Source organism: Pseudophryne corroboree, chromosome 3, assembly GCF_028390025.1.
Source record: "Pseudophryne corroboree isolate aPseCor3 chromosome 3, aPseCor3.hap2, whole genome shotgun sequence".
Classification (NCBI taxonomy): Eukaryota; Metazoa; Chordata; class Amphibia; order Anura; family Myobatrachidae; genus Pseudophryne; species Pseudophryne corroboree.
Window position 1 is genome coordinate 444,344,330 of NC_086446.1, and position 12,958 is coordinate 444,357,287.

Here is a 12,958-nt window from a genome sequence, read left to right on the forward strand (position 1 = left end):
ATTACCGGACTTCATCCCAAGCTAAGGCAACGGCCCTTTTGGATTTGATAGTCGCCATAATAAGACGATGCAATTTTGGAATAAAAAAACGTTTGCGTTTTACGTTGCGTTTCTAAGCCTAACTGTTCACATAAATCTTTATCAATGAAGAGGTTTAAAACTGGTATACAAGTTTTCCTTTTTAATATTTAAAAAAAAAAAAAAAAAACAACAACAAGCTGTTAAGTGTTCACCCAATATTGCAATACTTTACTGTGAATTTATGCAGAGTTCTCATTGTGGCTTAAATTTTTCTTCAACCTAAGCAACTGTCATTTGACAAATTGATTATAGCCGTGCAGTCTTGTTTGTGGTGTCAAAGTTGAACTTTTCATTTCCTTCTGTTAAGCGTTCTCGGCTTTCACAAAAATACAAATTTCTTTATTTGAAATGGGTTCTAGGCCATCGATAAATGTTTTGAGTCCCACACTTCTGTTAATATTGGTTTCAATCTAAAGTACACATTTAAGAAGGTATTTTGTTGTGATAAACTACAGTATACTTGCTGTCTAAAACAATCTGTCTCAACAGAAAAGATGCTTTGACCCCCCTGTTCAAATTTATAATTTTTTTTTTTTAAGAAGTTGAAGCCAACTAAAACATTACATTAGTGTAAGCACATAACATTAAAAGTAAAAATACAAAAAAAAAAAAAATGAAACGGGCATAATATTCGCTAATCGCTTGCAAATAAGCATAAATCTTGTAAATTTCGCTCTGCATCGATTTTGTTGCATCTGATGTCTTTTTAAAAAAACAAAAAAAAACCTTCGAAACTTAGGTGGTACCTGGTTTGCATATTTTTGTTAATCTGTTATTCTTTCATTCTATGGTGGACACTGGAACTGTGGGTATAGCGGAGTGCAGGAAACTGGGAACCAAGGAGTTCACTTCTTTAAACTACAGGGCAGGCACTTTATACCCTATACCCCACCTGTATCCCTGGAGACCAGTTTTTCTTGATACCTCAAGGAAAAGGGCACGTTTTTTAGCCCCCAGTTAATAAATAAATAAATGAATGAATTATTATTTTTTTTACTTTAGATGAGCAATCAGCAGTAGCTGTTCTAATGCTACTGCTGACTGCACCAACATTTCATTATCTCCCTTGTGCAGATATATATCTGAGCATTGAACTACAGTAGGTACTGTGTATGTTTGCTGTGTTAGACAGATTATTTTTCTAACTAAACGTAATTTCACAGGAGTAGCTCCTTCACTCTGGTTATAGTGAAAATTTGCTTATAAGTTATAGGTACATTGCATAGTTGCTCTAGTAGGTTACAATAGTGCTTGCTGTTTTGTTTAACAGTAGTGATCTCACTGTATTTGGGGCTCAATTATCAGTGGCAAGACCACTAATTTGTTTGTGGTCTTTTAGTTAAGTGCTCTTGCCCCTACACGCCACTCCAAGGGCAAGGGGTCCTCGACCAAAGCCGCCCAGTGGGAAAAGGGTGCTCCTGTGCTATTTGCTTATATGTGCACAGTCTATAAGTAAAATTTTTCCTGTTCGCGGGATCGTACTGACCTTTGATTGTTGCTCTGTGGAGGCACACGGTGAGTATCTCGGATGTGTTTCCTCCTCAGGAACCAGACTGGACGACCTTACTGTCCCTTCGCTATGCAGCACTTTGCTTCACAGCTAGCGGCTACCAGGCCTCTTCCGCTCTGTACGGCTACATCTCGGGGGCAGAAGCATATCACTTATCAACCGCCTCTAGAGAACCCATAGCTGTCTCTATCGGAAATGACTTGGGTTCGGTCCCAATCTGTACAGGGTATGGTTATAATTTCTTACCGCATATGAGTCCTTCAGCTACACAAAAAGTTCTTAGGTAAGTTCTGTGCATCCCCATACCGATGGTCCTTTGCAGGCTGAAGCAGAAGGGGGTAGTTTTTATTGCCACGGACTGGCCCAAATGAGTGCATGAATCTATTTGTGTGTGTGGAGAACCTATTTTCAGTGGTGGTCTTCCCGGCGTCTGGACCCCTTTTGTCTCTAGTCTTTCCAGAGTCTTGTCTTTCTTGCAGACTGGCTTGCTTAGCATTGCTGAAGGTGCAGGTGTCGACTCTGTTGGTGTTTCAACAGGTGCCACGCTCGCCTGCAGTTCAGACCACCTCAATGGGTACTTCACATACAGCCCCCTTTTTGGTACCTCCAGTACATCCATGGGACTTGACCCTTGTTTTAAAGGTTCTACAGGTATCTCCCTGTGAACTGTTAGGCTCTGTCTTCCAGGTAAGCCAACAAAGTTAAACGGTGTTCTTGCGATTTCCAGGGCACGCTGGTTCTCTGATTTAGTGGTGCTGTCTCGCAGAGGGCCTTCCCCCCCCCCCCCCCACACACACACACACACTCCAACAGTGCTGTTCTTTGCACCTGTCTAGACTATAATGAAGGTAGTCTTGCTGTTCTATATCAGCCAGGAAATCGTAGTCCCTTCTCTTTCTTCTTCCGACTCTATCTCTTCTCTCCTCATGTTGGATGTGGTACGAGCGCTTCATACTTATGTACACCAGACTAGGGCTTTCCACAAGTCAGACTCTTTGTTCGTATTGTATGATGTCCGCAAGCGAGACTATCAAGCCTCTAACCAGACCTTAGCTGGTTGTATCTAACGATTCGTCAGGCTTACCTGTTGGTGAAAAAGCCAGTTCCAACCTCTGTCGAGGCTCATTCCACTAGATCTATTGTGGCCTTGACGGCGGGCCGCCATGGAGCCTCCACAGAGCAGCTTTGTAAGGTGGCTACGTAGTCTTCTGCCAACAGCATTGACACATTTGGCTTTTCGGGTTATGGTCCAGCATAGGAACATTCCCTCCCATAACTGAACTGTTTTGGGACGTCCCTGTGTCCACCATAGGATGAAAGAGAACTGTATTTTTGCCTTGACTATAAAAATCCTTTTTTCGGAATCCATGGTGGTCATCCGGTGGCCGCCCTCGCACCCCTGACTGGCTAGGGGATTCTTGCTTCCGGCACTCTGTGTACTGTATTTTGCTTTGCCTGGTTCTGTATGAGTGTGTGCCGTTTTTTTTTTTTTTTTTTTTCCCTCTGTTCCTTGGGCTTCTTAGGCCAAAGTGGTCTCCAGGGATACAGGTGGGGAGGAGTAGCCTGTGCTGCAGTTCAAAGTAGTTAACTCCTTTGGTGCCGAGTCTCCTGCACTCAACTATACCCACAATCCCAGTGTCCACCATGGATTCAGAAAAAAGGGTTCTACGCGTAAAACGAAAGGGTTTTTTTTTTTTTTTGTTTTTTCCCCCTCTTTTTCTAAAAGCTACTATCACAGTAATACTTATGTTGCAAGTCCGTGGAAGAATTATCTGCATTTCTTTCAACGCATAGCTCTGGAAAATTACATCTTAAAATCTTTATTCTAAAATGTTGGAAACATTTTTAATTCTAATGCTTGTAATTGGATGTGAGCAGATTCTTCTGTGGTTTTTTTTTATTTATTTATTTTTTAATTTAAATTAATGGATGTTTTTTGGTACTTCAGAGAACTGTATACATATGGGGACAGCCAGGAGCCAAGACGTGATCGCTCCCCTCTACGTTCCAGCCCCAGGAGAGACAGAGAACCCCGAGATAATAGAGATTCACGAACAGCTCGGGAGACACGAGAACCCCGGGAACAAAGAGATATTAGAGATACACTTGAGTCCAGAGATGTAAGAGAGGGGCACAATTCTAGGGAGGTACGAGATGCACGTGAGCTCAGAGAACTACGTGACCCAAGAGACATAAGAGATGCTAGGGAAGTTCGCTTCCGTGACACCCGTGATGTAAGAGATCTCCAGAATCTGTTTGAACGTTACCGAGATGCTCGTGACCCAAGAGATCCATTATACAGGTATGTGTAAAGAATGTTGTAAAGTTTCCTGCCAATCTTGGAAAAAGTTGTCTGAATTGCATGCCATTACTTTTATAGACATTCAAAGGTCATAAGGGTAACTTCAGTTAGCTTCAAGGTTCTGTAGTACACTTGTATTTTCATTTCTACTAAAGCATTCCGTTTTGCTTGCACATATGATCAATAACTAAAACATTAAGCCAAAACATAAACTGCTAGGCTACTGAAACCCATGGCTAATTGAATTGCATATTACCCCTTTTCTTTTTACCTTTTAATGATTTAATATATATTGGGTTATTCTCTAAAGTCAAGTTTTTTAAGTCTAAAAAAAAGTCCCACTGTTAATAAATCCCCAATGCATTATGTTGGGATTACATGCTATAAGCTTTCACTTTTGAGTGATTCATGAATATTGTATTTAAAAATCAACCCCCCCCCCCCCCCATCCCCTTAGTTCACTACATTTGAGGAATGCGTGTTCCTCTTCGGGTGTGTTTGGGCAGAGATTCTACAGACAGTGCCTGCTCCCACTTCTGTTGCATAGGCCTGCCTGTTACAGTTGTAGTGATTCAGAGACGGGATAGGTTTTTGGGAGGGCTTTAAATAGTGAAGAAAAGCCACCTGGTCACTAATTTAAGCCCACCCAACTCTAACCTGTCCCTGGACCATTTGTGTAAGATTTGAAAAAGTGAAGTATTTGATTACACTGGAGTATCAGACTGGAAGAATGTATGCCGAGATCAACAGCAACTTGGAGAATTGGTACTGGGACGGAAAGGCACAGCAGACTGGGAGCAACATTGTACTCGCAAGTCACCCGGCTACCATTAGACCAGTGCTCAAGCTACAATTCTCCCATTTGTGGTATATTGCAAGTGAAACCCCACCCAAACTTATCCTGTCCCTGGACCACTTGTAGTGGACTAGGGAAATGTAAAAGGCATGCCTATTCAACACAATTTAAGTGTCTTTCTACACGGAGTATCTTTCTACTTTTGTAACCTGTGCAGAAGTGGGAGCATGTGCGGTTCTCTTTTAATGCAGTGAACTAGAGGAATTTTTTTTTTTCGAATACAATATTATGGATCACTCAAAATTGAAAGCAAGTGATCCCATCATGATCCCAAAATAAAACGTTGGTATTTTATTAACAGTATAAAAAAATGGTTTTGGTTTTCCCAAACTTTAAAAAAAAAAAAAAAAAAAAAAAAAAAGCCTTCTGAGAATCCCATTTTTTTCCCTCAGCTCCCCCCCCCCCCCCCCCCCTCCCCCTTCATTTTTATGGAAATTAACTGCTGTTTTATATATCATATGAAAGTCCATATAGGTTTAAAATGAGGCCTTACCCAGCAATTGCAATTTAAAAAAAAAAAGTTACTAGCAAACTTTGTTAAAATGCAGCTTTGAAGCCATAGAACTTCAAAACTAGTGTCCATATCAGCCTGAGATTTGAGGGGTGTCTTTATACCCATGGCAGCATTTATTATACCACATTTCATTGGTCTGAAACATTCAGTTTGAAACCTGTGTTGATTTGGTGTGGAATAACCCTGAATGTCTCTTTGATAAACAGTAGTAATAAAGTAATAGAAACATGATAGACAATTATTGACCATTTTGAAGTGGTACACGAATTAAAGTAAAATCCCTGTTTTGATGACTCGTGGCTTAATAGTTCTATCAAGGAACAACCACATTAATATATAGACAAATCTAAACCATGTACATATCCTGATTTTCAGAGGTTTCCTAATACACAGGTTGCAAAACAAATATTTGTAAATGATCCTGGAAGAAATTAAGTGCTATGCTCTCAAAATGAACCCCTTTGCTGCTGAGCCTATTCTGCCTCTGTTTGGGCAGGTCACAATCCAACATCAGTAACTTTTCTGTACCCATCCAAATAATGCCTTGTTTATTTCAAAAGATTTAAAATCTCTTGAAAATAAAGACCATCCTTGTTACATCGTTAATCTAGTTTTCTTTTTCATCCACTAGGGGTCACTGGAGTACTCTTGGGATATGGACGGCGTAGCAGAAACAAAGGCACTGAATATTTAAATTTAGAACTCTCCACCCCTCCATATCCCAGAGTACCTCAGTGTACGAACCCAGTGTTTTTTCTGTGCTCAAAGCACTAACATCGGCTTGTGGGATTCCCACACTTGGTGGAAGATTTTATTAATTTTTCATTTTGACTTTTTAATTTTTAATTTTTGCACTTATCACATCCCTTCCCAGTTTCTGTAAAAACATGGGTCCGGGATAGTGCCGCTGCACGGAGGCAGCGCATGGCGTGTCGGTCCTCACAAAGAGCACCCTCACAGCCACACGCAGCTCACACCTGCTGGAAAGGCTGGACGGAGCTTACTGAAGAAGCCCCGTCATAGCCCTCACTACATGCGGCACGACGAGCAAGGTATGGTGGGGTGTCAGGGCGGTCAGCTCACGCTGCCGCCCTGCTGTGTGGGGAAAGTGCTCCTTTACCGATGGCCCGCCGCTGATTACATACACCCGCCGCTGCTTACAGGTGCCGCCGCTGATTATCCAGCCACCGCTGTACGAGGCCGCCCGAGCCAGCCGCTCTACACTGCCGCTATCTAGGGGGACACAGCTCGGAGCGGCCGCACGTCACTCAGACACCGGCCGCTCTTCCGGCGCTGATTACCCGGCCACCGCAGCCCGCCGCTGATTACCCGGCCACTGCTGTACGAGAGACACTGCTCGGAGCGGCCGCACGTCACTCAGACACGCCGCCCGCTCTTCCGGACCGCAGCTCCCCGGCGCTATACACAGCGCTCCCCTGCTTCCGCTAGGCTCCCTGCACCCGCTCCCGTCCGCTGCAGGTATAGGGGGGAGAAGCTACCTCACAAGCAGCGCAGCTGCAGGGGGGGTGAGGGGGAGTAAATGCCCATAGCAGCAGCACCATATAGCAAGGCTGCATGGGTTAAGAAGTCATAGGCTGTTCAGCTTTTTAAACAGGCAGTTAGTTATAGGCTATCAGTGTCATAACCTAAACTATGTTTCTAACTGTAAGCATGGCAGCCATTTTTAACATGTTTCCTGTTTTTCTGTTAAGGCTGCCATATAATGTTAATACAAAATTCACTGCAGGCAGTGTTTATATTAACTGGAAGGCTAGCTGAAGGCATGTATTGTAAACTGCATGTATTTTACTGTATACTAGACCTGTGGTTATCACTGTATAATAGGCTATTAAGCCTATATTACCTGTATAATAGGCTATTAAGCCTATATTAACACTGCAGCAGGTATTGTAACCTGTCCTGTGAATTTCAGTGTAAGCATGGCATGGGGGCCATTTTAATCATTCCTGTTTCTTCCAGTTTATAATTCCAGAACATTCCGGCCATACACCTCTACTCCACAAGGAGGCGCAGGGGTGTTGGTGGGAATTTTGGTTCAGGTTTCACATAAGTTAGCCATGGAAACTGTAGTGTATTTCGACATAAATATATAGATATATATATTACACATGTGCAGGTCTGCCCTTTGCTTATTGTGTTGTCTGTATGTATAACTCCAACACAGACTAAAAACAATAAATGACCAGTAGGTCAATGTCTCAAATTTACAGAGACTAAGGAGACTCTTACATCTAATCCGTCGAATTTAATAAACGACAGATCTTCAATGAGTTTCTTTATTTAGAATATCTGACTAAGATTTAAGTCTATTTACCCGTTTCCACATCTAAATGGGAGAATCCGCCATTGCTGAATTTGTCAGTGCAAACATTATAAAGACCCAACATACATTTGGGTCACTAGGATTTATCGTTAATAAGAAGCTGCAGAGTATCTCTGTAAAGCTTCTGCTGACGTCTGTTACCTTGATTCTCGTTTTTTATCGTCGCTAGTTTCAGCACGACAAGGCCAGAAGTTGTTTGGTACTATATTTGATATTCAGGGGAAGCCTGTTCATTCCCAGACCTATGTTAAGCATTGGCAATTCAAAATGACTCCGTTCGACAGAAGCGGTAAGATCGGAGTCTCCGAAGTTACTCCGCCAGCTCTAATGGAGGAGTCTCAGACTTTCCAAAGGTCCAGCTTCCTTTTGGGTGTTAATTTAACTGGTCTTATCATTTAATACAGAATGACAAATTCTATGTCAGACCTCACAGCAATAACTACTCGTGAGAAGGGTACATTAGACCAGCAGTCAGATAGTAGGGGGTTTGGCCAACCACCTATGGATTCAAAGAAAAGCATTTACCTGGTAAGTACCAAAATCCTATTTTCTCTGGCTTCTTTATGATGCACTCCTGCCTGAGGAGCTGACACTCTTATTAATCAAACTGCGCAGACAGCAAGCTGAGCTGAGCAGTATTCGGGAGCACACGCTAACGCAACTCCTGCATCTAAAGCAGTCCTGCAGCCAAAAGGTCAGCAATGCATCATATAAATTGCCTCCTCCGGTATCAAAACGGAAATTCTTTGGTTCGGTGTTTAAAGTCTTTAGACTTCAGTCTTTTCAAGGCTGTGGTACAAAAACAGTCACGACTTGTAACGCCAGGGCGCTAAAAAGTCAACAAGCCAGCGGCTTGACGGCCTCTTAGGCCATCTCGAATTTCCAATTGTGGAAGCGCGCCTTTACACGTTACATTTGCCGGGTGACCAGACAGCCAATCATGGATGTATCCACTATTTAAAGGTTAAGGACAAGACTGCCTCTGTCGGACGCAATTAGGCGTTTTGGCAGGTTGGAATTCAGTCTCTGCTGGTTTTCAGCTGTTTTTATTTCCAGGCCTGGTACACCAACAGACTCAGGGTTACTTATTCCCCTCTGTTTGGGGTACGAAAGCCGGAGGGCTCCATCGCAGTCTCAATCAGCAAGTCAATTACTACAGATTGAAAATGAATTTCTGCGGTTAGTATTTGCATATTTGGAGCCACAAGATTGCAAAATTGCGCTTGATTTTCCAAATGCGTATTTACCCATTCCGGTTTGGTCACTGCATCACAGGTTCTTGCGTTTTGCAACACGCCACAACCACTAACCGTTTCAGGTTCTACCGTTTGGCCTCTTGTCAGCGCCTCGGGTATTCACAAAAGTGATGTTGGTGATAATAGCTCATCTTAGAGTCCTGGCAGTAACAATCGTTCCATACTTAGACGATCTGCTCATAAGAACTCTGTCTCAACAGAGGTTCCTCTTACTTGCGCTGCTAACGTACACCACGGTTGCAGTGTCAAGTTCAAACGACTTCAATCCTAGGTATAATTTATAGATAGGGTAAATCAAACAGATTTTCCTACTACACCAGAACCATCTAGTACAATTAGTGCAAACGCCACGCACTCTAGCGGTACATTGGGTGTTCGCCTATTAGGAACAATTATGTGTTTTCGAAGCGTTTTAATTCGCTGGGTTTCCCACAGGGGGGCGAGGGTGTCTATACTCTGGCCGAGGGTTTCAGAGTTTAAGGAGTTGTAGTTAAAAAAGATCAGCGACAGGGGGTTCGAAAACGGATCACGACAGATTGCTGTCTATAAATGTCCTGGAACTCCGTGCAATTTACAATGCACTACATGTTCGCTTTCAGTCTGTCCAAGTGCAGTCAAACAACGCAACGGCAGTTGCATACAGCCGCATGGCAATGCGGGAGGTAACTCGCATCCTCAATTGCCCAGAACACCATAAGGTGGTGTTGTCGACAGGGTTCTTTCCTGGAGTGACATCTGTTAGACAGATGATCTCACCCGTCGGGATTTTCATCCAGAAAACTGGCCATTAAATCCAGAGGTGTGTCACATGTGGTCCACAGGTGGGGTTACCCTCAGGTGTACATGATAGCATTTCGCCACAATTACAAACGCTCAGTATGTGTACAGAACGACAGATCACAAGGGCAGTGGCGGTGGAGGTTCTCACATTCGCGTGGTAGTACAGCCTTGTGTATTTGGCTCCACCGTTTTCCGCTGCTCTCTCCGTTGCTAAAACGGATCATAAGACAGTTCGTCACAGTCATACTAGTGAGATCTCATGGGCTTCGGAAAGCTTGCTTCTCGAATCTCCAAGGAATACTTGCACACGATCTTGGCTTGCTCATAATATGTCCAACCTGTTACAACAGGGACCGTTCTTTTACCCCTATTTACCTAGGTACCGCGGCTGCGGTTAACGGGGTGGGGGGTTCAGATTGCCATCTTAAGAAAAGAAATAGGGCATTACAGTATCGGTTATACCATCCATGTTACGAGCTAGGAGCCGCTTACGGCAGCTCATTATTAAAAAATTTGGTGTGCCTATATAGGTGGTGAGGATCGGAAGTTTCCGACATCATCTTTCCAGTTACCCGTATTCTGTTATTTTACAGACGGGGTGGAATGGAGAACTGCGTTTATCTGCACTGAGGGTGCAGGTATTGGTCAAGTTATTTTCAAAGACGTTTGAATCTATTGCATCGGTACACACCTTTCTACAAGGTGTCATCAAAGGGCAGCCTCCATTTATCCTACCTACAGCGCCAGGCGACTTTGAGGTTGGGTTCAGATTTTCTTACAGTTTCATATTTTGAACCCTTACAACAAATTGGGATTAAGTTTCTCACTTGGAAAACGTTGTCTTCTAGCCTTAGCTTCGGCAAGGGTTTTGTTTTCATTTTTCGGTGCCTTGTATTCCAAGCCACCGTATTTCAGTTTTCTCATAACAAAGCAGAAATTCGGACGAATTCCGACTTCTTATTCTTCACATCAATACACCAACAGTGGTTCTTGTGTTGACAGCACATTCTAGAATTCTGAATGTGGTACACGCATTACGCGTCTATATGTCCCGAACGTCTACAGTACGTAATACGGATACGTTGGTTGTTCTCTATGATGCTGCCAACTGGGGTTAGCCAGTTTCTCAGCAGAAATTATCCAGTGGGATAAAAATGACTACAAGTCAGGCTTACTTTAAGGCTAGGTTACAATAGCCTACGTCACTAATAGCTCATTCCACAGGTTCTGTGGGAATGTCAAGACCAGCTGGTCGTGGAGCGTCTACGACGCGGCTACATAGCCTTCAGTGCACACGTTTGTGCACGTTTACACGTTATGAAACGGTTGCGGCATCAGCATCTAGCTTTGGCCGCCTACTGTTACAAGTGTCAAACAGCTCTCCCGCCCACGAGGGAAGCTTTGGTACGTCCCAAGAGTACTCCAGTGACCCCTAGTGGATGAAAAAGAAAATAGGATTTTGGTACTTACCAGGTAAATCCTTTTCTTTGAATCCATAGGGGGCACTGGACGCCCACCCAGAGCAGTTTTACCTGGGTTGTTTTAAGCTCAGAGGAGCTTAGGGTAACACGGTTTACCTGGTTTGTATTAAGCTCAGAGGAGCTTATGGTAACACATTTTCACCGATTGGTTCAAACTATAAAGGTCTATCGGTTATGCTGTCAACTGTTTAGTTGACATTAACGTTATGGGTCAACTTTGTTGTCCGTTATGTTATAGGAATTCTCCATTGTCAACCTCTCTATAGTAGTTCGCTCAGTAAAAACACTGGGTTCGTACACTGAGGTACTCTGGGATATGGAGGGGTGGAGAGTTCTAAATTTAAATATTCAGTGCCTTTGTTTCTGCTACGCCGTCCATATCCCAAGAGTACTCCAGTGCCCCCTATGGATTCAAAGAAAAGGATTTACCTGGTAAGTACCAAAATCCTATTTTCCATATCTGCAGAAAGCTGCAGTCAAAAACTGTGATGCATTTATTATTTTCATGACCGGTTTGAAACACAAGCATGTAGGAACATGTACTGCTTCAAATGAGGGGACTGCTGTGTTTATTAATGCCAGGACGGACATTACAAAACAGCCACCCCCCCCCCCCTCCGGATTTCTTCCCATTCCCTATATGTACCAGTACATAACTACTATGAGGGTATATTGTTTGAAAGAAGGGACTCCACTCTTGCATGTGTGGGTGATACCATGTGTTGATGGCAAAATAGGGGAAATTGTACACAGTAAGTTTCCTCCCCATCTGTCAGATCTGTTAGTATTTCTGCAGTGCGTGTTGATATTGTCTTATGACCGCCAGAGAGTAATCGGTGATTACATCCTTTGAAAAGTGGTTTTCTTAAATTAACTTGTCCCGGAGTTTATTGAATCCAGGACGCAGAAAGATTCCCCTATCCCTGGATTTCATATGATTTCTGCAGTGCAGGGATATTTTCTGATCACCAGAGAACTCTGGTTACGTGATTATTAACAGAAGAATCCCTGACTTCAAACAAGGGTAACCCTGAGTCTCTGGGAGGATAGGGCAAATAGAGCAATGCTAATGCTCTCTCCCCATATTCTCTTAGAAGCTTTGTACATTTTGGTTTAGAAGGGGTTTGGCTTAATTACTTTTTCACCAGATCTGTGATGTCATAAAGTCCTGCACACTCCTGTCACAATCAAAATCTTAAAATGGGGGTGAAAACGTACCAATTATTTATCTTGCGTCCTAGAGGCTGCTGGGGTCCACATTAGTACCATGGGGTATAGACTGGTCCACTAGGAGCCATTGGCACTACAAGATTTTGAGAGTGTGGGCTGGCTCCTACCTCTATGCCCCTTCTACAAAACTCAGTTTAGAAAATGTGCCCGGAGGAGCCGGTCACAGCTAGGCGAGCTCCATAGGCGTTCGTTCGTTCATTTATTTATTTATTTTATTTAGCGTTTAGGCACAGAGAGGCTGCTGACAAGTCTCCCTGCTTCGAGGGACTAAGGGGGAAGTAGTGTCCGCCATGAGGGGTCTGAGCCACTATCTCCGCTGACAGAACACTGAGCTGAGGGGATTGAACGTTCGCCGCCACAGGGGATCGCTCACCCCAGCAGCATGCCGCCACCCCCTTACAGAGCCAGAAGACTTAAGTGGCAAGTTAGTCACCGGCCCCCCTGGCAAGCGGGGAGCCGATGTGAAGATGGTGGCAACAGGGTAGGGAGCGCAGTACTAACGGGGCTCAGCGGTACATGGTGCGGCGCTGTGAGGGGCGCCCTGAGCCAGCGCCTACACTGTCCAGCAAGCCTGTCATGGTCCCAGGGTCGCTGCCAGCACAAT

General features: G+C 43.7%; 1 protein-coding gene across 3 annotated transcripts in view; it reads left to right on the forward strand.

Annotated features, from left to right (window-relative positions):
* NCOA5 (nuclear receptor coactivator 5) overlaps positions 1-12,958 on the forward strand; it is a 79,382-nt gene that overhangs the window by 53,995 nt on the left and 12,429 nt on the right. For all 3 annotated transcript variants that reach the window (XM_063960461.1, XM_063960462.1, XM_063960463.1), the window contains one exon: positions 3,540-3,893. In XM_063960461.1, the coding sequence (XP_063816531.1) occupies positions 3,540-3,893 (354 nt within the window). The remainder of the gene's footprint in view (positions 1-3,539; positions 3,894-12,958) is intronic.